The sequence below is a fragment of the Nannobrachium achirus genome (genome assembly GCF_963921795.1).
Source record: "Nannobrachium achirus genome assembly, chromosome: 10".
NCBI classification, from domain to species: Eukaryota; Metazoa; Chordata; class Actinopteri; order Myctophiformes; family Myctophidae; genus Nannobrachium; species Nannobrachium achirus.
Window position 1 is genome coordinate 34,507,182 of NC_137819.1, and position 24,975 is coordinate 34,532,156.

Here is a 24,975-nt window from a genome sequence, read left to right on the forward strand (position 1 = left end):
TTTATGAAATGTTGGAACTATTTTTTAATTGATGAAAAGTTGTGATTCTTTTTTCATAACTTTGTAAAATCTTTTGAAATAATATAGATATAGGCCTATATTTAAAATTTACGAAACAGATAAAAGGAAATATTTACTTGCGATCCACAAAAATCGCCTCCTCGACCCACAAATGGGTCCCGACCCACTGTTTGGGAAACAGTGGCCTAAACCCCTCAGCTGAGTCCAGGACAAGTAACCATTTGTAATATGACTATGTTGTGGATGCCTGTCTAACGAGAGCACTTATGCTTGTGTGCTCCAGTGTGGACCATCGCACCATAATAGTTCTGCATCTGCACTGGCCCTGCTATACAGCTGTGCTATTCTATTGGAATGCATTATATGATCCTGTTTGTGTGCGGCATCAACATGTAATCCGACCGGCACCCTTTGAAAATAAGCAACCAAATGTATTTGTACACTGTGCCAGCATGCTGCTATTATAGTCTTACTTAAGGTATCGCAAAACGCATTAATAAAACATTTGAGACCACTTCTTGAGTGGATGGAAGGATTAGACGTGATGTCTGACAATGTGTAACCAAGAACAGACATACTGACATTGCAACAGAATAATTGCATACAATCCTTGTACAAATTGCAGTCATTTTAGAAGAAAGAAAATCATTTTCTTATAATTCTTAATAAATGTTCTCTGTTGATAGTGCTCACGAGACTGAGGGAGTGAGGGTATGCAACTATTGTGTGTGTGTGTGTGTGTGTGTGTGTGTGTGTGTGTGTGTGTGTGTGTGTGTGTGTGTGTGTGTGTGTGTGTGCGTGCGTGCGTGCGTGCGTGCGTGCGTGTGTGTGCACACATGTGCATGTGTTTGTGTAACTAGCCCTTACCCGTTCAAAGATATGAGCTCCAAAATGATGTGCAGTGTGTGGGTTTGCTTCATAGATCACTGTCTGCACTGTCTGCATGAGAAGGCAAGGCAAGATAGACAGAAGACCTAATGAAGATATCTGACATCGAAACGTTGTAATTCATTTTTATGTGCTTTGCACCCTAAAATAAAAAGGCTCCAATCATCCAAGTTGCTCAAGGCCAGCACCTTCTTTATTCAGTTATATATATATATTATGTCCGCTCCTGAGACACACCGGATCAGCCTGGTTCCAGCCTGAGGAGTGGTGGAAGATCTTTTTAAACAGAGGCAAGATATTATCTGTACCACACATTCATTCAATTCAAAGTGATTTACACACAAAAACATTGAAGCATTCAGAAAAGGTGCAAAAGAAACCCATATTAAATGAACGTTTAAACCAGGCAACTATTAAATAGTTGATATATATGACAGGTGTCTCTGTTGCTGCTCCATTCCCAGTATAGATCAACATACTGTATACTATGCAGGATGGGTTGACTCCCACTGGCACCACAGTATTACAAAAATCACACCTACGTCCCTGGGCGTACAGCAAACTTTGAGACGTTTGTGCCAAGATGTAGGCCAAGCTTCAGTCTGCCCAAATGCTGTATCTCTCTATAATACCACATTTATTTTTTTATTTGTATTTCTTTTACCATTGTAGGTATGGCAAAGATCCAGCAAGTCATGCAGACTGTATCTAAAGCCCACTTAACCTCACAGGTCAAACTTCTTTTTTCTCCTGCCACCTGTGGTTGGTGCCGCCATTGTGATGCAAGAAGAGTAGGAACACAAAGCTAGGCACCTGTCACTGGCGCAGCGACTGATAAGGATGGTAGGAGCACTTGGGTTACCAGGCCAGGTCAAGCGACACCGCAATGTCAAACTGCCACGTCCATCAGACACAGCCAGACGGCCTCGGCTGTCAAACAAAAGCTAGGGTAGCAGCGATCACTTGAGATCAGAGGCTGTGTCCAGTGTGTCCAGTAAATCCAGTGTACTCAACACCAGTCCTTGAGTAAAAGTACAGAGATACTCCTGGTCAAATTTACGCCACTGCAAGTCAAAGTACAAAGGTAATTGATTTTAAATATACTTACATATTTAAAGTACATGCTTTTAAAAATAATTTAAAGTAAACAGTATAAGTGAAAGTATATATATCAATGCATTGCTGTAATGAATTTAAAGAACCTTGTACAGTAACTCTCTGAAATCACATGCACTCATGTGCTTTCTTGTAGAACCAATACGCTACAAAGCCCTTAGAAACACCTATAAAAACATAGAAATGCAATCAAATCAGCAAAACTGAAAACACATGGTCAGTGTCATGGACCACGGTCAGTATCATGTCAGTATCATGGTCAGTATCATGGCCAGTATCATGGCCAGTATCATGTCAGTATAATGTCAGTATCATGGTCAATATCATGTCAGTATCGTGGTCAATATAATATCAGTATCATGGTCAATATAATGTCAGTATCATGCAGTATCATGGTCAATATAATGTCAGTATCATGGTCAGTATCATGGTCAGTATCATGGTCAGTATCATGGTCAGTATCATGTCAGTATCATGGTCAATATCATGGTCAGTATCATGGTCAGTATCATGTCAGTATCATGGTCAGTATCATGGTCAGTATCATGGTCAGTATCACGGTCAGTATCATGGTCAGTATCATGTCAGTATCATGGTCAATATCATGGTCAGTATCATGGTCACTATCATGTCAGTATCATGGTCAGTATCATGTCAGTATCATGGTCAGTATCATGGTCAGTATCATGGTCAGTATCATGTCAGTATCATGGTCAGTATCATGGTCAGTATCATGTCAATATCATGGTCAGTATCATGTCAGTATCATGGTCAGTATCATGGTCAGTATCATGTCAGTATCATGTCAGTATCATGTCAGTATCATGGTCAGTATCATGGTCAGTATCATGGTCAATATCATGGTCAGTATCATGTCAATATCATGGTCACTATCATGTCAGTATCATGGTCAGTATCATGTCAGTATCATGGTCAGTATCATGGTCAGTATCATGGTCAGTATCATGTCAGTATCATGGTCAGTATCATGGTCAGTATCATGTCAATATCATGGTCAGTATCATGTCAGTATCATGGTCAGTATCATGGTCAGTATCATGGTCAGTATCATGGTCAGTATCATGTCAGTATCATGTCAGTATCATGTCAGTATCATGTCAGTATGGACAATATCAGGCCAACACCACCCTTTGTTTCATTCTAAGAGGGACAGCGAAGAATGGATTGCCTTGCACAGTTGGATGACATATATTTTGCTTTTCCATCAATCCCAGTTAAGAGCAGTTACTGTGATTGGTTTCCTTCATGAAGAACACAGTGTGTGGCCAATTGCATTTTAGAAAAGAGAGCAGGCAATTCCCAGAATGATTAAAAGGCCTTGCCACCACTAACTAAGATTGTGTTTTAAGTCACCATATGATACTTCAGAACTTAAGTAGATAAAGATAACTCGTATAAGCTTACAAAGACATTAATTAGCAGTACACTTTAAAGCATAATATGTGCCAGAAAAGCGTCGAGATCCAGGGAGATTGCAAAGCCTTGTCAACAGCGCTGCATACAGATTAAGCTAAGTTGTATACTGCAAAATCCTGAATGTCAATGAGAGTGTGACAATGGACCCTTATGGGTACATCTGCCAAAAGGGAGTCAAGTGCCAGGGACTTTACAGAGCTTTGGCACCACTGATGTACACGTATGCCTAATGATTTTGCTCTGCCAGTTTTCTAATTCCTGCAGATGTTGTTTTGTAGTTTACTATAATTAAATAAAGGTTGAAAGAACATGTACGGCACCAGCTCCTAATACTAATTGATTTATTGTGGAATGACTGCTGGATTAAGATATTGCCTGGCAGGGACGTGCAGAGAATGTTAGAGAGGCAGGGGGCTCAAATTTCTAAAAGGGACTTTTGGTGAACATATCGAAAATAATTTTTCGATGCTTGATGCCTCACTGAACTAAGCATTATCAAGTGAATCCTGGAGTTTAGAGCTTAGAGCATGGATTTCTACACAGAGAGGGCAATTCTTTCAACATAAGATGCTGCATTCAAGTTCAGGAGAGTTTGATAGACATCAGGTATGGCATGGAAAGAGGGCATTAGCAAATGTATTTCATCATAGTGAAAACTGCATTCATGGTCTGGAGAGGGCACTTTTTACAGACGGATAAAAGGGCAGGGTTAGGGTTATGTGTGCACGTGCCTGTTGCCTGAAAATGTTGTAATAAAGTAGTGGCGGCTTGAGTCCAACAGCAGGGTATGTCCCCATTACCGCATGACGGATGAAATTTAGCTCCAGTCTGCTCTGCCGGCTGGTGTGGTTTCTGACTCATTGACTGAGCAAGAGCGTATTTAGACGTCCTTGCTAAGAGTCAAGGTGAAGCTGATGACCGACAGACATCAGACTCATGTAACATTGATAGATGGAGGCAGGTAAAAGGAGATAGATACAGATAGGTACGAAGGTAGGGAAGGAGAGAGGGATGGTGTCAATTGCTCCTTTTTTCATTCACGTTAAGTGTCTTTGATACGGGTGCAATGTAATGCTACTACTCTTACTGTTCTTCCATTTTTAGTGCTGCGTTTACCTAAGATTGACCCAAAGCTGCTGGCTGGTTTCTTTCAAGTACCGGTACGTACGTAAGCCGTTTGTCCCAGCATCAACCCTAAACATGATCCCCATCTAAGAGTTAAACCCAATCTCCTATTAGACCCTTTCCCTAACCTCTTTACCTTTCAACTCTAAACTGCCATAATAATCTACTCTCGTTTAGCAAAAGGGACTACTTGGATGTGCAAGATGAATTACTGGATCACCTGATACCGACAACATGATCAATCTTTCATCGTTAAGGACTCTTTAGATCCAGATGCACCGTAAGGATGGTTTACATACGGTAGGTAGAGGTCTATAGGTTATGGGGACAAACAGAACCGCATGGTGCTATTTGGAGAACTATACGGTAAGAAGGTCTGGTCATACCAGGACAGAGGACACATGGCTACTAATGCACACAGTGGCGTAGCTTAGTGGGTAGACAGGCCGTCTCAGAAGGTCACTGGTTTCCCTTCCGGCCCCGGTCTATGTGTCGAAGTGTCCCTGATAAAGACACTTAACCCCTGCTCCACCTGGGTGATTAACTGCTCATTATAACCATCTGAACAGGTATCAGCTGGATGAAGCTGAAAATATAGAACCAGATGACTATTGCAGGGATCACACCTGTAATGCCTTTTGTTCTAAACCAGTGTTTCTCAAACTTTGAAATTTCAAGGTCTCCCCGTTAGGTCTCCACGTTAGGGTCCATTTGGTTCCATTTGTACACGGTCAGAGTTACAGACTTGTATGGGTCAATTTAGACGCCTCTAAAGGACCCCACAGTGTCCCTGGAATCCACTTTGAGAAACATTGTTTTGAACCACTAGGTCATTCTATTTGTTTTACTAGAACAGACTGATTCAAAAATCTCCTTTAAACACTTAAACCCTATATACTTCATTTAATTGACCAGGATCCCTCCCTTTTCGCCTATACTGTACCAAACCTCTTCGCCAAAAAGAGTTGATCTACAAAGCCCCTTTTCGACTGCAGGTTTAGCACCACACTACACCACACCACACCGCACCACATAAAAATATCTACATTTTCCATTACAAAAAAGTACCCCTATCGGTAAGAAACAAATTGACCCTTTTAACTGTGATTATAATACAATATAAATTTGTATTACAACTATCCTAATTATAATGCACTGTAATGGATTATAACTGTGATTATAATACATTATAAAGTATTAATGTATTACTATGATAATTAAAATACACTATAATAGATTATAATAGTGGTTATAACACAATAGAATCTATTATCATGTATTACAACTACTAGCCCTTACCCGTTCAAAGATATGAGCTCTGAAATGATGTGCAGTGTGTGGGTTATGGGGTGTGCACTGTGCACACAGTATGAGGGATGGAAAGTAACTTTAACTGGTGCTTACATGATAATATGTAGGAGCGTCAATGTAAGAAATACCCGTTTCGTTTAATGGCTACAGAGATACTGTGTACCGATCTGCATGATTTTTGGACAACATCTGTAACAGGGCCAGTCACCCCCCCCCCCCCCTCCCCCGCCCCCCCCGCCTGCGCACGCGCACACACACACACACACACACACACACACACACACACACACCCACACACACACACCCACACACACACACACACACACACACACACACACACACACACACACACACACACACACACACACACACACACACACAGATGGTTAAACATGTTGCCTCATGCTAGATGCAGAATAGATAAGCCTCATGCTAGATGCAGAATAGATAGTAGATACACCATAAAAATGCTAATATACAGCAAACGATTTGTGAAAGTGACAAACGGGCTTCACAGTTATGTTAGGTGTGTTCATATGCTAATGGTGATGCGATTTCAGATCAATTGCTCCAGCCACTGAGGAGAAACGCTGTTTCAGACAGACAGATTTTTGGAAAAATGCTAATATACAGCAAACGATTTGTGAAAGTGACAATCGGGCTTCACAGTTATGTTAGGTGTGTTCATATGCTAATGGTGATGCGATTTCAGATCAATTGCTCCAGCCACTGGGGAGAAACGCTGTTTCAGACAGACAGATTTTTGGAAAATTATATGTTTGATATCCTGGTGGTCTAAATGAAAAGTCAGTGAGTGATCAGTCATTATGAAGTGTTTGGCCCTGTTTGGCCTAGCTCAGACCTACTCTAGGTGGTCTGAGTGGATACTTTTTAGTACCCTACCCAGGGGGCAAAGGAAGGTGTGCTGCATTTGCCCCGACATAAAAGGTTGTCCACCAGAAATATTATCTATGACCCAGTAGGATCACAACCTATATGGACAACCCGGTCAATTTGTACGACAAAGTTCCAATATGGCCGCCTCAATATTAGCCCCTATTAGTTTTAATGGGGGGTGAATAGGGAAATTTTTTAAACTGAGGGATATTTCCACGAAACTTCACAGGTTGATCAATGGTATACATATGAACATTTTTTGTATTGCAAGTTTCCATGAAATCCAATATGGCCGCCACAATATGGCCGCCATAATGTAAGGACCCAGAAAATAGGTTTTGCCTCTAACTTCTGAACCAGATGAGCTAGAAACGCAAACTTGGTGTCTATTTCATGGTGTCTGACCATGGGAGACTCAATGGAATAGCTAATTTTATTATTGGGTGTGTCATGACCTTTATTGTGCATATTTGCAAGATGGTGGATTCCCAAAACAGAGCTTTAACATAATTTCTACCATGATTGTTGACTGCTTTTGCAAATAGAAGCAATATGAATCCATTTGCTAAGATTTATGGCACAGAAGGGACTTATACCTGTATTATTCTTGAGTTTGCATGTTGTCAAAATGGCTGTAAACGAGATATTATATTTCCTGTCCGATTCTACTGTATGTAGTTGTAGCAATGACTTCAGATAAAATCAGAGACCAAAACAATGTATCTTAGAAATTATTTTTTTATAAAAAAAAAAAAAAAAAAAAGAGAGATTATCTCAATGAAATGAATGCAACTGCCTTTTTGGGTCTTTCACACATAGACATGCACATGCTTTCCAACAACTTCAGCTTCAGGGAAATTATAATGAACACATGATTAAAACAGGCTGCATTATAATGCAAATAATTGCTAGTCACTATCACTGTCATGTGTACCTATCCTGCTGCATCTTGTCTCCAGTCCTTGGCAACGACACCCCAAGTAGCATGCAATTCCCTTCTTCGCACATGAAGTTCAATCACCCGAGAGAGACTTGGAGTAGAACCGCTGCTCCTTCACTTGGAAAGGAGTCAGCTTAGGTGGTTCGGGCATCTAGTACGGATGCCCCCCGAGCGCCTTCCTAGGAAGGTCCTCGATGCACGTCCCACTGGGAGGAGACCCCGTGGCAGACCTAAGACCAGATGGAAGGATTATATCTCCAGACTGGCCTGGGAACGCCTCTGTATACTCCCAGAGGGAGTGGAGGAAGTTGCGCAGGATAAGGAAATCTGGAAGTCTCAGTTGGAACTGTTACCCCCGCGACCCGATTCCGGATAAGCGGTTGAAGATGGATGGATGGATGGATGGCACATGAACAGTTTTTCTGGCAGCCTTTGATACAGCTACATGATATTGCCTTGTCCATTGATATAGGCCAGGCTGGCTCTGTAGATGTACAGGGGACTGCCTTCCCATCACTGAGAGACCATCCATATTCAGTGAAGCAAGGGATGTCTGGCTTCGCGATGTGTGCAGTTTTATCTATTATGGCTGCAAGAGCAGCTCTTTTCAGGTGCAGGCCAAAGGCATTTTCTGTAGGTGGCAGCAGCTTCAACAGGGTTGATCGGTTATTTAGGAACTTGTACACTCTCAGCTTTGCCAGGTCGAAGTCCTCCGAATGGTCAGCTTTTGATGCATATACAGCTATTGTGAGGTCTCTAGCCTGATTCTTGACATCCTCTGAGAGGGAATAAGAGGAATTTTCACCAAACTCCTGAAGTGCAGGGAGATCTAGACCCATGCTGGTCTTGAACCATGCCTTCTTTCCAGTGAAAAAGGGATAGCTGGTGGTATCTCTGCCACTCAGGCTGTGAATAAAGGGCAGGGCACGACACTGTGCGAGTCCAAGGGCTGAGACCATGTGATGGATAGGAAGATATGCATCCTGCTCTGTTCTCACCCACAGCTCTGGAAGGTCTAGGAGGTGGGTGGCAGCATGATATAGATGCCTATATCATGCTGCCGCCATGGGAAGGCAGTCCCCTGTCCATCTACAGAGCCAGCCTGGCCTATATCAATGGACAAGGCAATATCATGTAGCTGTATCAAAGGCTGCCAGAAAAACTGTTCCTGTGCGAAGAAGGGAATTGCATGCTACTTGGGGTGTTGTTGCCAAGGACTGGAGACAAGATGCAGCAGGATAGGTACACATGACAGTGATAGTGACTAGCAATTATTTGCATTATAATGCAGCCTGTTTTAATCATGTGTTCATTATAATTTCCCTGAAGCTGAAGTTGTTGGAAAGCATGTGCATGTCTATGTGTGAAATACCCAAAAAGGCAGTTGCATTCATTTCATTGAGATAATCTCTCTCTTTTTGAGCGGTGGTCACAACGCTCCTATACGTGGCCGTGTGTGTGGGTCTGTCTGTCTGTCTGTCTGTCTGTCTGCCTGCGTGTCTGTAGCCTACAGTACCTTTTATGACCACACATGTTAAGGGAGGGGCGCTGTTGTTCAGGATAGGCCAGGCACACTCACACACAAACGTTCAGGCCAGACACACACACACACACACACACACACACACACACACACACACACACACACACACACACACACACACACACACACACACACACACACACACACACACAGGGGGGAAGGGGGGGGGGTTGGTGGGTCACTCACTCAATTCAATTTCAATTCAAAGAACTCACTCACTCACTCACGCACACACACACACACACAAGACAAGGACCTTTCTCTGTAGCTACCAGAACAAATGATGCTTTTTCTGCAAGACTGTTGCGCAGCCTCCACGACCACCGCTCAGTTCACACGGGTGTGATTTATTTTTTATTTTTTTAATAAAAAAAATAATTTCTAAGATACATTGTTTTGGTCTCTGATTTTATCTGAAGTCATTGCTACAACTACATACAGTAGAATCGGACAGGAAATATAATATCTCGTTTACAGCCATTTTGACAACATGCAAACTCAAGAATAATACAGGTATAAGTCCCTTCTGTGCCATAAATCTTAGCAAATGGATTCATATTGCTTGTATTTGCAAAAGCAGTCAACAATCATGGTAGAAATTATGTTAAAGCTCTATTTTGGGAATCCACCATCTTGCAAATATGCACAATAAAGGTCCAGACACACCCAATAATAAAATTAGCTATTCCATTGAGTCTCCCATGGTCAGACACCATGAAATAGACACCAAGTTCGCGTTTCTAGCTCATCTGGTTCAGAAGTTAGAGCCAAACCTATTTTCTGGGCGCTTATATTATGGAGGCCATGTTATGGCGGCCATATTGGATTTCATGGAAACTTGCAATACAAAAAATGTTCATATGTATACCATTGATCAACCTGTGAAGTTTCGTGGAAATATCCCTCAGTTTAAAATTTTTCCCTATTCACGCCCCATCTATACTATAATTTTGCGAATGTCTGTCTGAGTGAGTGTCTGTCTGTATGAAACAGCGTTTCTCCTCGGTGGCTGGAGCAATTGATCTGAAATCGCATCACCATCAGCATATGAACACACCTGACATAACTGTGAAGCCCGTTTGTCACTTTCACAAATCGTATGCTGTATAATAGCATTTTTATGGTGTATCTATATCTATTTAGCCTACAGTACCTTTTGTGACCACACATGTTAAGGGAGGGGCGCTGTTGTTCAGCCCATGCACAATCACACACAAACCCACACACACACACGGGGGGGGGGGGGGGGGGGGGAGTGTGTGTGTGTGTGCAGGCGGGCGGGCGGGCGGGGGGGGGTTAGCCATTAACGAAACGGGTATTTCTTACATTGATGCTCCTACATATTATCATGCAAGCACCAGTTAAAGTTACTTTCCATCCCTCATATACTGTATGCACAGTGCACATCCCATAACCCACACACTGCACATCATTTTGGAGCTCATATCTTTGAACGGGTAAGGGCTAGTTAAAACTAATAGGGGCTAATATTGAGGCGGCCATATTGGAACTTTGTCATACAAATTGACCGGGTTGTCCATATAGGTTGTGATCCTACTGGGTCATAGATAATATTTCTGGTGGACAACCTTTTATGTCGGGGCAAATGCAGGTTTCCTAAAAAAAGGCTGGTTTGCCCCCTGGGTACCCTGTTTAGTACCACTTTCACACCACTCTACCCAGGTCCTTGTCGTGGAAAACCTGGCACAAGTGGGCGGTGTGGTGTGGAGTGGTGTGGAGTTGGGCCAGTGGAAAATGGGCTCAAGGTCACAGTTTGTAGATCTGCTATTTTCGTCGTATCATTTTTATTTGTATTTGCACTTCTGCTACACATACTGTATGCATAACTGGTGTTTCCTTTTCCCGAAGGTGGCATAAACATCCTGTTCCAGGTCACTTTCTCATAGCTTCGTTTGAAAGGCTCAGCAGCAGATTTGAACTGGAAACACTTACCGGTATAGTAAGGAAGGTGCCATGTGTTTCCACTTCAAATGAAGCTATGGAGAACTGACCTGCAACAGGAAAAGTTCATGTCACCTTCTGGAAAAGGGAACTACAGTTATGCAGGGGCGTCAATTGGGTATGGCAGGGGTATGCAGCTGCCATACCCTGCGTCCAGGGGGGAGAATAAAAGTTACTTTTAAATATAAATCCATGAATGTCTCTTTGTCTATCTGTGCTGGTTATTATGTTGTTAAATTACAGTAAAATAACTACAAATGCAAAATTTAACAAAATGGTCACTTTAACAAGATATTATGATTATATTCTCCAGTCCAGACTTGTATTGTCCCCATCTTGACAAAATGGTATATTCCCAGGTTCCGCAGGTCAGCTGCACAGGTGAAATGCATTGTTGTTAATTGTGGCACGCTTACCATTCCAGGCCATATACAGCCCAAGAAACCGTAGAAACCTGTGTAAAAAACGGAAATAAATCGTTTTTTTTCACTGCGAGGCGTTGTGAGCGTTGTTTGTATAACACAGTTCTATTTTCACAATAGAACTGTGTTATACAAAATGTAATGCCTCTTTTCCCTGAGGACTCCCATCTTTGCCATACCCTAGCTTTTGCTGAACTGACGCCACTGCAGTTATGCACAAGGTCTATTTTCACATGTGTGTTCATCTGCAGGATGCTTCTTTTAATTATTTGCCTAGAATAGGGACACTAGGGTTAATAGTATCAGTCATTTCAGCATATGTAAAGCAACTGGTCTGAGTTTCAGTTTGAAATAAGCTTTGATCTTAAATGGTCACTTTTGCTTTCATCATAATAAGAGCACACTGTCCAAAAACTCTATTTTGTCTTCTTACAGCTGACTTGTAGAAGTCAAAGTGAAGTTCACCTGGGATTTCAGCATTGGGAACTTTTATTAAAATCAGTTATACAATTCATTTGCATTTCAACAACAGGTATAAACATTATATCCACACAAAAACATACATTCTGTTGGGATGGTGATACAAAAAGCTATGCTTTAGGGCAATATAGATGGCCAGCATTTCTGCCAACAGGAGAGAAATAAAAAAATGTAATCAGATATCTCCTCATAAAATGACATTGCTATAAAATTAAGGCAACAATGCTGAACTCTGGTTTGGCCCATCAGAGTTGACCTAAAAGTTGTCCTGTTTGTCACTAACTAATGAATATGCACAACAGGCTTCCGATTTGAGTTACATTTAAATTCTAAAGAGAAACGATGACAACAACAACAAAACAATTAAGGCAATAGATTAGATTGGCACTTCTCAATTAGCACCAGAGGGCAGAAAGACCCCAGGGGGAAAATAGGTCCTTGTGTCGATAACTCATAGTGATCAAAATGGGCAATAGAACCATTACAAGAAATGATAATGAGTCACGATTCTCTTGCAAAATTGTTATTGAATTGCAGGATTGGTGATTATTTTCAATAAGTGTGTGTGTGTGTGTGTGTGTGTGTGTGTGTGTGTGTGTGTGTGTGTGTGTGTGTGTGTGTGTGTGTGTGTGTGTGTGTGCACGCGCGTGCGCGTGTGCGTGTGTGCGTGCGTGTCTCATTCAGAAAGACACAGATAAAATGGCTTCTTTTACATACAGCATACAGTGCAATATTTCCCCACTGAAACCCCATTAGAAATCACAACAACTGCATCAATCAAATAATGTGGAATTAATGATCTGATTAAAAATAACTCTAAACAAGTTTAGTTAATTGCTTAATTGAAAAAACATGATTTTAGGGCCATGATTTAAACATAATGGTCAGTTTCCATAATGAAATAGACTAATCTAAAGCCTTGGCACATTGCACCAGGCACAATGCTTCACAGTCCAGATGGCAGGACACAATTCCCTCATTCACAGTAGCAGAGATCCTCAAGGGGGCTATAGGGAATTAAACCCAATAAGAGCATAATTTACTAATCTGCTGTGAGCATAAACATAAAGAAGCTAGACTTTGTTGTTCGTCTCTTGATACACAGTATGCCGTAAAAAATAAATTGTGGGGATTTTTCTGTTACAAAGAAAGAAGAGCTATTCAGAGGGTTCGGTCGGTGCAGTGTGCCAGCACGTCCACCAGAGGGGGAACTCAACAACCATAATAGTACATTCTGCTTCATGATCAGCTGTGGCAAATATTACTCATAATCTCTGCATCTCATTCCTGATAGAGATTCAGAAGGAATAAAAATAAAATAAAAAAGATAGATATCACTGTTGGGCAGAAACCTCGTATCTCCACGTTTCAAATTTGTATGTTTTTTCATAAAGCAAAGCCCTGCTTCATCATGCAAGACTGTCGCACAAAACTAGTGAAAAACACACAAGCACACAATGTGTTTGTAGATCGTCTATTTTCACTATTTTAAATCATTTTTAAAATGATACAAAACAAACAGTTTTGGATATAAAAGGTTTCCACCATGACAACAACGATATGCACCTTCCTGTCCCAATCACACTGGCATTTGTGCAATAAAAAGTGTTGTGCCAGCCCAGCTGTATTGAGCTCCTCCCATGTTCACATGCAAAACATGCAGTCTGGGTGTTTTGCATCAACTGCACAAGAACAGAAAAGAAAAGGGAACAGTAGCAGTACACAGAGAGAACAAGCCTCTCTCATGTTCCCAGGTACGGCCGACTACAGTAAAAGTGAGCTACACGGCTCCTTCTGGTTATCAAGTAAGTATGCTAACGATAACACATACAGCAGGGGTCTTCAACGTTTTCAGGCCAAGGACCCCTTAGCTGAGAGAGAGAGAGATGAAGCAGAGACCCCCAGATTCCATATAGTTTCATCATTTGACAGCACAATCATCGGCGTATTTTGGATTCATGTCAATTTGTGTTTTCAGATATTTAACCACTTGAACCGTCAATACTTAATAAACTTGACCTTTCACTCTGTACTTAAAGTCTGCTCTTTTTCACCTCTACACCAAACCTCTTTGCCGAAAATAGACGATCTACAAGCTCACAACGCCTCGTAGCACGAGGCATTGTGAGCTTGTAGATCTGCTATTTTTGGCTAAAGCGCTCAGAATAAGGACACTAGGGTTCAAGTGGTTAATATAAAAAAGGAGAAACAAAAGATTCTATTACACAAAGATTTGGAGGAACCCCTGTAGTGACTCTGAGGACCCCCTAGGGGTCCCGGACCCCCTGTTGAAGACCCCTGCAATAACACATACAGAAAGGTAATATGGATGAAGGAATATTGAATGAAGTGTTACAAAAAAATGGATGGGAAACAAGCAGTGGATGTACACATGATGTCACCAGTCTATCCCAACGTATATACAACTGGATGGGTTTGTTTTCTCTGTGACACTTTAGTTCCCTGCATATCCCAGAGGTGTGAGTTGTTGTTGTTTTTTCTGCTCACCTCAGCAAAGGTGGGCGTGTGAGCAAAGGGGGGAGGGGGGGGGGGGGGGGGGGGCGGAGTCAGTGAATACGTGACAGGGGGTGCAGCAGGGTCATGTGCTCGGCGCCGTTGAAGGGCAGGCGCTGGGTGCTGTAGTGGTGCACCACCTCGGGGATGCTGGGGAAGACACAGCTGCTCTGGTCCAGAGTGTAGCCGCTCTCCTTGGTCTGAGCCACGATGATGTGAACGCACCCCTGGCTGGTCCTGGGTCATATAGGAAGAGAATGGAGGCATGGAACAGTTGAGAGTGAAACCCCACCTTAAGTCAACTTTTTTGGGTGAAATAGATTGAATCCGCTTCATCAAAAGCTAATATATCGTCACTGTCGGGCAGAAACCTTGTATCTTCAAGTTTCAAATTCGCGAAGTAAAGCCCTGCTTCATCAGACAAGGCCGTCGCACAAAAGTTGCGAAAACAGCAGATCTACAAGCTCACAACGCCTCGCGATGCAAGGCGTTGTGTGCTTGTAGATCGGCTGTTTTCACTAGATTAATAAAATAAAAAAATGATAAAAACAAACGGTTTTGGACATACAAGGTTTCCCCCGACAACGACGATAGCCTATACTGTACGTCTTTACATTGAAATCATGTCACATATTACATGAAGCTAGGATTAGGCGCTAACATAATCAATTAGTTTGAATATGGATCAAATTGTACAGGCCAACAATGTCATATTCATATTTCTTTTTTATTCTGACATGTTAGGACAAAAGAATATATATATCTAAATGAGTTTAGTCAATGGTCAGTTAAACTTTGTAATGCATTCCTTGTAAATACAAATTAGACATAGCAGAGGCAAGTTCACATTACACTCACTTGAGGGCGATAGAGTACTTGCTGGTGCCTGATTCACTGTTCCTGACCAGGAAGCTGGCCTCCTTGCAGGACTGCAGTTGAAATTCTGCCTCCTGGCGAGTCACACAGCCATGGTACCAGCTGAAATAAGGATTGATTTAATTAATTACTTCTCATCTACTATTGATTGAAAGCAGGAGCCTGTTCTTGCTTACTTAAGCCCCATTGGAAACAGCTTGAGAATTAAACGTTTTGGAACATTTACAATGATTATGCACTGTAAATGAAACATTCTGGAATGAAGTTCATTGGAAAAAGTGAAACGTCAGAACATTCTGAAGAAGAAGAATATTTAGCAACATTTAGCAACATTTAGCCATCCAGATTTTAGTACTGCCTTCCTTCATTCCTTCCTTCCTTCCTTCCTTCCAGGGACAATATCCATTCAGTAGTTTCATTCCATTCTGTTTCCAGAGTCTTAATGCCCAGGATAACAATCGTTCTTTACATTAGTCTCACCTCTGTTTCTCTAGGGGTAAGGTGGGGTCCACCCGGCAGACCTCGGTTTCAGGGCTGCTGCTGGGGCTGGAGGAGACAGGGGACAGACTGGGCGAGGACTTCAAGATCTTCTGGGTCCAGCTCTTCTGTCTCAGATGCTGCTGCTGAGTAGGAGGATGCTGGGGCTGCTTGGTGAGCGTGAGGTGAGGGGCATCATCTTTGGTTGGAGAATGACGTTCAGTACTGTCTTGAAACTGTGCTGGAAGACAAAGAGGGCAAGAGGGTAGGATATTAGCTTTCATCATCACATGCCCAGCCTTTATTTCCTCTGGGTGAGGAGCAGGGGGTGATAAAATGACCATGGGTGTGATAAGCTTGTGTTTATTTGTCAACTGCCATATTTTCCCTTTCCAATCAGCGCAAGCTAATGTGCCAATGCATGCTTAACTGTCTCCATGAGTGACTTTGCTGCCAAAGCAGTTCACCATGTCAAATATGGACAGACGGAAACTCAAACATGGAAAGCCTCCGAACACTGTGAACTGTTCACTGCTGTGAAGTTCACTCAAATTCATGGCTGAGGTCTACAAGTTTATCCAGGGGCGAATGGAAAACAGCAGCCTCACACAGAATCACAGAATGGTGAGGCTAGTCGTGTTTTCTGTCAATTCCTGACAGGAAATCCCAGTGGTATAACCATTTCGTTAGCCAGGCAAGTTCACAGTATTAATGTTAATTATTCAATAAAGTGTTATCAAAAGCAATTTTCTTAGTGAATAAATAAGGATATGGCTATGTGAATAAATAACTTATTAACTGACATTCGTTGTCCTTGTTTGGATACTTTTGAATGATAATCTATAACGATACAACTTGATTTCAAGACATAACATGCTCTGTCCAGTGTAAATGAAAGACCTTAGGGAAGTCAATTCTATGTGTGGTTTAATTTACCTGATAGAGTTTTGACAATATGCTCCTTCTTCCACTCCCAAGGTAGCTCATACTCGGTGGAGGGGCGGGGGTCCAGCTCCGGGCGGCTGACCGGGGTCTTGACAATTTCCCCGTCCCCACCCCCCTCGTAGGGAATGTCATAGATCTGAAGGGGCGCGGGCCGACTTTCCTCCACAGCAACCTCGCCTCCCTCCTGCGCTAGCAGGACGCAGACCTTCAGCAGGTCCTTGGACCCCCTCCGTCTTATTTCTGAACAGAGACAATAGACAAGAGAAAAGACAAATGTTTGTATGCATCCCCCATATTCGCACAGCTGCTACATTCACACCTTGGTAATAACCAGCTGTTGATCACTGAACAGCTGCTCTGCTAGAGAGGTTGATGGTTAATTAGTGCCTTGTTCAAGGATATCTTTGTGGTAGTTGCTTAGGTCAGTGGTTCTCAACCTTTTCATGCCGCAACCCCCAAAATAATCAGATTTTAATTGGGGACCCTCCCACCCTGATGAGCACTAAGAGTTGGGCATTACATTTTGTATAACGTGGTTCTATTGTGAAAATAGCCGATCTACATGCTCACAGCGCCTCGTGTTGCGAGGCGTTGTAAGCATGTAGATCGGCTATTTTCACAATTTCTGCCACTAATATTTGACAATTTGGCCAATGTTTAATTTGTCATTTTAGAGGTATTAAAAAGCCCTTAAATTGTCACTTTAGAAATGTACAGATACCCTCTATACACTTAAACTTTATGTTGGTTTGTTTACTATTGAGTGAGAAAACAATGTTTCTAATCATCTGGGGACCGCCTGGGAACCACTGGATTATTTTTGGAGCTGTGTGGAACACAAGCTCCCTATACGTGGCCGTGTGTGTGGGTCTCCGTCCGTCCGTCCGTGTCTGTAGCCTAAACTTCGGCACGCTACTAGTCCCGCACCATTTACGCCACCCCCGCAATATATACATCAAAACGTGCGGCTCGGCCGGGAATGGTGTGCTAGTAACTTTCTTTCCGATCCGCCTTACAATGGCGACATAATCGGCAAAAAACGACGCTGAATTGTCCCCATTGACTTATAATGGGACAATGCAAGACATCACATTCAAGTATTTTTCTCTCGCAAAGCATAGGAGCTACAGTTTCAAACCTCGGAGAGGAGATTCATAATGATTTTAAGAATGAATCGAAAAATAATTACATTACTCGGCCTCATGGTGGCGCTATAACGGCCCACTTTGCGTTTTGCCCCGTAACTCTTGAACCGTAGATCGGAAAATTAAAATTCTTTTTTCCCTGGATTCCTTGGGTCAAGACGCATCTCCCCATATAGGCCACGCCCATTTGCGCCAGGATAGATTTTCCGCCATCTTGAATTTTCTCCAAAACACACTTTTTGCTCCTTTTCCTACATATTTTCTTCAAATGTCACAAAAGTCGGTACACATGATCCTGGGTGACCAGAGAGGTGCTGTTGAGTCTAGCCTGCCCTGAGCATCAACTGCAATACACACACACACACACACACACACACACACACACACACACACACACACACACACACACACACACACAGCTCCACTTCGAACAGAGGTTCGATTGCGCCAGGATAGATTTTCCGCCATCTTGAATTTTCTCCACAACACACTTTTTGCTCCTTTTCCTACATATTTTCTTCAAATGTCACAAAAATCGGTACACATGATCCTGGGTGACCAGAGAGGTGCTGTTGAGTCTAGCCTGCCCTGAGCATCAACTGCAATACACACACACACACACACACACACACACACACACACACACACACAGCTCCACTTCGAACAGAGGTTCGATTTTTGAAGGTTTGAACAATTGTCCAGAGAACCAATCCTCTGGTCACAAAAGGAGCGGGAGCCTTTTGGCTCAAGCCTTTAGCCCTATCCTATTACTCAACAAAAAAGTCGGAAAAAAAAAGAATAAAATATATATGTATGTATAACCCCCCCCCCCCCCCCCCCCCCCATGGATGTACTATTAACTGGGTACATTAACAAGGTCTGCTTTGACAGTGAATATGTAATCTTGTGTAGAACAAAAAATAAAGGACAGGACAACATATTACATTGTTATTAAGGCCAAGCTGGGGAGATGACATGCTGACCCACAGGCTTAAGCTGTCAAGGCATTTCCACACAGCGAGCCAGCCCTATGAGCTTTTAATGAGGATTTGTCCAAAGTTATTCCAGTCACAAATCCAGTGATATACAAGCTACTTATTCAAACAATTAGGAACAGACCTCGGAAATTCAATCAGGATGGAAATGTGCTTTGAAAGGGCTTTTAAAAAACGACATAATCCCTTTAAAAATATGGTGTGTGTCATATGGATGTCAGTGCCTTTATAGAAAGTGCCAAAAGACGATCAGTTAAATCAACGAATCTCATACTTTGATACTAGTTCTTAGTCTCAGAAACATCTGACTCTGTCTTACTTCCATGGCTTGATGTACTTAGTAAATACGACATGGTTCACAAACTAGTCACATTGTCACCATATCCCCCAAGTGGGCTTTCCCAAGGAAACCTGAAGGTAGACTAAGCAGCGATAGTCAGGTCTACCAGAGAGCTATGCTATAAACCATTTCAGAGACACAGCGGGCTATTGTGTAACCATTTTGGGTAAAACAATGGCATGACGGAATGAAAGGTCAGGAGAGCACGTGATTGGACGACTGACCGACAGTCTTCCTGGATGCTGGGAAGTGTTGAGAATTGGTCAGAGAGGTCCATATAGGGGGCCATGCGGAGCTGTGTCCGAGAGGAGGGGGGGGGGGGTCACTGAGGGCCAATTTCCTTTTTCATAGAATAGTACCAGGAAACAGAGACAGGAAAAAGGAAGCAGAGACAGGAAACTGCACCCATTGTCCTAGCACAACACAGTTGCCGTGGCAACCCCATGGGGTACGGGCAGCTCTAGGGGAGCGGGTTCACATTCTAGTTGCTTATTGGCCTGGCGAGACTGAAAATGTCACTTCTGTCATTCGCACGCAGAACACGCATATACTACGTGTTGAAGCTCAGCTCGCTCATGTGAGGAGCACGCATACACTAGTGATGTCGAATTGAACCACCTAACACTTCCTACTCAACACAGTTCAGCATTTAACCACTTAAATCCTATATACTTTGTTGACAAGGGGCCCCCAGGGTACTTGGCCCCCTCCTTTTTTCCCTCTACGATCTGCGATGCATTGTGAGCTTGTGCGTTTGCTTTTGACGAATGTTTGCCAATTATGATATCTTATGCCCAGAATTTGCCGGCTCGGTTCATGTGTTTATGCTAGCATTTACTGTAGCAGATATTCTTCTCCAAAGCATCAAAGAGAGTGAATGATAGGTGGCTAGTTTCCTGTTACAAGAGACTTCAACAGCTCACAGTTCTGTTCTGATAGCACCTGCAGTTGCAGACAGTTGTGAAGTCTGCAGTTGCAGTAGAGAGTAGAGACTAATCTGCACTAGCATACAGTACTCTCTCTTAACACTATCCCACCTTACAGACCCTAGGGCTAATTCATCAAGCAACACTGTCATACATCAAAACTTGGCTTAAAAGTCAAGCAAAACAACAGGCTTTAGTGTTATCGATTTCCTTTCAACCCCTCTGTGACTCCGACTATGACTCTGTAACTCATTACCAGAGACAAAACAGGTCCATTTTCCAGAGTTAAATGAACAGCGTGGAGCTCTCACCAGTGATCATCTGCTGAGCATCGTAAGGCTCCATATAGCCATCATTCTCTCCCACTCTCTCTGCATCCCTCTGCTCTCTGGTCTTCTGTGCATCAAAGGGATCTGCATAGTCTTCAAGGATGATCACCTGAAACAAAATCACATGCTGTAAAATCTGGTCTAAAAGTAATTGCACTGGAAGTGTACCAATGTAACCAAATGGACCCGCTAGCGTTACATTTGTACTGGAGCTGAGCTAAGTTAGAACCAGTGTTGCAGACTTTCTTATTTTTTATATTTGTCCAGCATGGCAGCACCTGGGTCACACCTGGGTCACTATCTTGTACATTATTTTGTACTCTCTCAAAGAGTTACAGATGCATAAATAAACAACAAAACAAGGTTACAGAGGCAATAACAAGGTGATTTAAATCAAATTGCATTTGAGCCTGTAAGTCTGACACCTAGTGATGTAATATGAAGGATGTGAAGTAAGAATAAACAGTAAGCCGTGAGATAAGTATCAGCTATTCAAAATGATATCCAACTGGCGCCACTACTGTAAATATTGTTCAAAGGCACAATCATTATAATTGTCATCATGGCCCGCTCTGTGTCATAAAGCATACTCTCCTTACATTCACACCTATCTGTTGAAACCCTCCTGTGCGAGTCATAACTGACTGACCAGTCACCTTATCAGTGCTTTATACATTCAAGTTTATCTTTAGGCCAATAACCCAGTGTGTGGTAGGCCTAAATGATACAGAGGGGTTCTGTGCTCTTGGTTTATCTCCAGTCGAGCTCCCTTAACAATATACTTAAATTAGTTAAATTAGTGAATATAGTATGAAAATCTGTTTAACCACGTTACTATAGGGTTACTATGTTATAGTTAGGCCATTTGAAAACAGCCGATCACAACGCTGTGACGGGTTGCAAGCTTTCAGCTATTTTAACAATAGTGCCAATATAAATTTTTAAAGATTTTCACACAAATCATCCCTTGTGGGATCCCTACAAAACCTTTTCAGATGGGGGTCTGCTGCAAAATACATATTAAATTCAGGGATTGAATTGAAAATTGACATGAAAATGTCAATTAAGCTTGGTTGCATGGAACACAGGATGTCCTTAACCCATGTTACTCGACAGACAACTTTTGGCAATGCGGATACAGATTGACAGAATGTCAGAAACACACCTGCGCATGTGCACATCCACACACACACCCACACCTACATAAACACAGAGCATCATCATCATCGAACCCGTGACCAGGTTTTGCGTCACAAAGTGACTTTCTATGAATCTATTTACTCTGGAAACAGATGAGAGGTGATTCCCCGGGCCTAGATAGAGAAGGATACACAGGTAATGGGGAGACAAATGGGATGCGTGACACATGTTTTACTTGGAAATCTGTTGTTTTTGGTGAGTGTAGTATAAATTGGACTTTACCACACTACTGCCACTGAGCTACACAGACAATGGAACAATGTATAATGTATGCTACTACACTACCTCTGTACAAAAGAGTAATAATTCAGATTTACAGTTACGGCCTATGTATTCATGCAAGGGCGATGAGGAATGTATATGTAACTATTCTCTGTGTACAGTATACAATTCAATAAGTGCAATAATGCATATTTCTTTATCTAAACTTAGCTTTCTATTTTTGACTACTACTAGTGTAAAGCACCAAGCTTATTGAGAAAAATCCCTTGTATGTGCAATAAAAAAATGATTCTGAAATCTTGATTCTGCAGAAGAATTTCCATTGTCACAATCTTAAAGAGGGTATTACAATTTAAGTTATGAAACCTCATGTGATGGAACCCTTGCCTTTGCGCTGTTAACAGCTTTTACAGTACAGTCAGTGTGCTGAACTATACAGGAACAAGCTAAAGCCTCTATCATAGTGCAAGGTGAAGAGGTATCACCTCACCGCGGTGTAGTTTTCTAGCTATGATCTAATGTATAACAAAGCCTAGGTGATAGCTAGAAATCTACATATTATAGCTCTTCACCTTGGACTATGATAGAGGCTTAACAATCCCAGTGGCTGGAGAACTGGGATTCACCCCCCACCCCACCCCCCGAAACACAAAACTCCCACCTCACTATTCCTCCTCCCTCTTTTATGTCTTTTTTCACACCATCTCCCTACTGTCTTCTCCCTGACTTCTCTCTCTCTCTTTTTTCTTTTTTCTTTTTTTATCAAAGCCAAGCTGGAGGGTACTCAGGTTAGCACCTGAGTGTCAGATAACACAATGCTTTTATAACATGATAGCCTTCACCAGGGGGGCTGGAGTGGTGTGAAAGGATAGGCGTGAGGGCAGAGGGAGAAGGGGAATACTGTGCCCGAGAAATATTACAGAGGGACAGTGAAGTCTCACCCAAGCTTGTCTGACCATGGCTTTGTGTTCAAGGGTGAGAATGGAGAGGTGGGGGTGGAGGGTGGGGGGGTTAAGGGGTGAGGGGTGGGGAGGAAGAGAGATAGAGAGACAGACTGGGAGGAGTGGATACAATGGGGAAGCAGAGACAAAGGGGGAGGGAGGAAAAACCGAAACAATAATATCAATTTTCAGAGCTTGGAACTGGTTCGGCACTACTTCATTGTCAACAGTATTGATGACAAACCACATGTTATTTCTTGAATGTTTTACACTACTATCAAAATCAGGGCATGGACCATGATGGACCACTGATTACGATCATTCATGTTGCATTAACCATTCTTCCTGCACACAATATGAAAACAGTTACAATGGGTCCTTTTTCTTTGCTCATATTGAATAAGAATGGATTTCTGACTTGAACTTGAATTAATTAACTCAGTATTTTCAACCAACAAATCAGTATAGGCCTATATATAGGGCTTAGGCTATAACATTTTTACATAAACAAAGTTAAACATTATTTTTGCTTTGAAACAACCCTTCAGGCTACTATTACAGCTTACCGTTTCTGTTTGTGCCTTTACAGCTTGTGCCTTTTCAGTCTCAGGTACTGCTTGACTGATGGTACCGCTATTGAAGTTGGGGCCCTTGTCTTGTTTGTCCACTCTGATCAGCCGACTGATGTAAGCGTTCGCGGAACTCTTCAGAGGCCGATGTTGCTCCTCAAACACTGTATCTGCTTTTGAATTCTTGCGACTTTTAGACAGAAGGCTATCCCAGACCTTCCCATCCTTCAGTGAACCAGTGCCGCCGTTTCTCCCCAATTCGATGGCGGAATTTTTCCGATTTCTCCCGGACAGCAGAGAGCCGACTCCTCCACCACCTCCTACTCCACTGTCAACACCCGAACACTTGCGCTGGCTGCTGCCCTTGGAACCTGTTGCTTTGGTACCGGTCCCAGCCACCATCCCGGGCTTGGCTCTGGACTGGGACCCTGATTCGGAGGCTGAACGGATCCTGTCGGTACCATTCTTCAGATTGATGGGGAACTCTTTGAACCACTTTGCCATTGTAACTAAGGTAGAAAGCTAATAACCTCTCTGCACATGCAGCACCTTTTTGCGCCATACACCACGGCCCAAGAGACGCACCTTTAGAAATCACAGTGTCTTCTAACAAAAGACTTCCGTTGCTTTATTCTAGGCTAAACTACAACAGAATCGGTGTAATCTATGTAGGCTACAACAAAGTAGGCTAGATCAACAGAATTATGTTATAGGCATTTCATAATGTGCCTTGGAAAATTAAATTAAACAATTTTATAGCCTAAGGGCTATATTAATCCGATCAATTAGGTTAGCCCTAAAGGCTAATATGCATGGGAGTAGCTAAGAATAATTTGTCTATAACAAAAAAAAAAGTAAAAAATATATAAAAATAAATACAAAATAAAAAACAGCTCTCTCGACCACAAAATAGGCTATTTTACAAACCTATTCGGCGAGAAACGTTTAAATACTCCTACTTTATCCCATTTGTGGTTTTCTTAAATCTGTTCCTTCTTCCATTCAAGAGGAAAAGTTATTCCCTTTGCATAAAGAGGTGTCTTTGAAGTGGGAAGACTCGGAAGAATCTAAAGTTTTTCTTGCTTCTGATTTGTGGTCCCATTCCCAGAGTGTAGCTCGTTTTATCTGATGTTTTAACTACCGTCCTGTATCGCAATCTGGCTCCTGAGTCCTGACTGCGCTGCGGGTTCAGCTGGGTGGGAGTGTTGATGCGGGGGGCAGAGACCAAACAACACCAATGCGGTGGGCGGTGTGTTGATGGAGAAATCTCGCTACTAGCCTATTTCTAATAGGCTGTGGTTCCCTACCTTTTTAGGTCGGGACCCAAAAGAGAGATTAGACAAACTTTCACTGC

The 24,975-nt window shown here is 42.4% G+C and overlaps 1 protein-coding gene across 1 annotated transcript; it reads right to left on the bottom strand.

The window, feature by feature from the left end:
- Positions 1–12,282: 12,282 nt before the first annotated feature.
- Positions 12,283–24,457, bottom strand: she (Src homology 2 domain containing E). The gene is made up of 6 exons (XM_080735978.1): positions 23,619–24,457; positions 20,672–20,798; positions 16,946–17,194; positions 16,013–16,250; positions 15,515–15,634; positions 12,283–14,893 (listed from the first exon to the last, which is right to left on the bottom strand). Exons 1-6 carry the CDS (start codon positions 24,123–24,125, stop codon positions 14,710–14,712), a joined length of 1,425 nt encoding a protein of 474 aa, XP_080592104.1. The 5' UTR covers positions 24,126–24,457; the 3' UTR covers positions 12,283–14,709.
- Between the last annotated feature and the right edge of the window lie 518 nt (positions 24,458–24,975).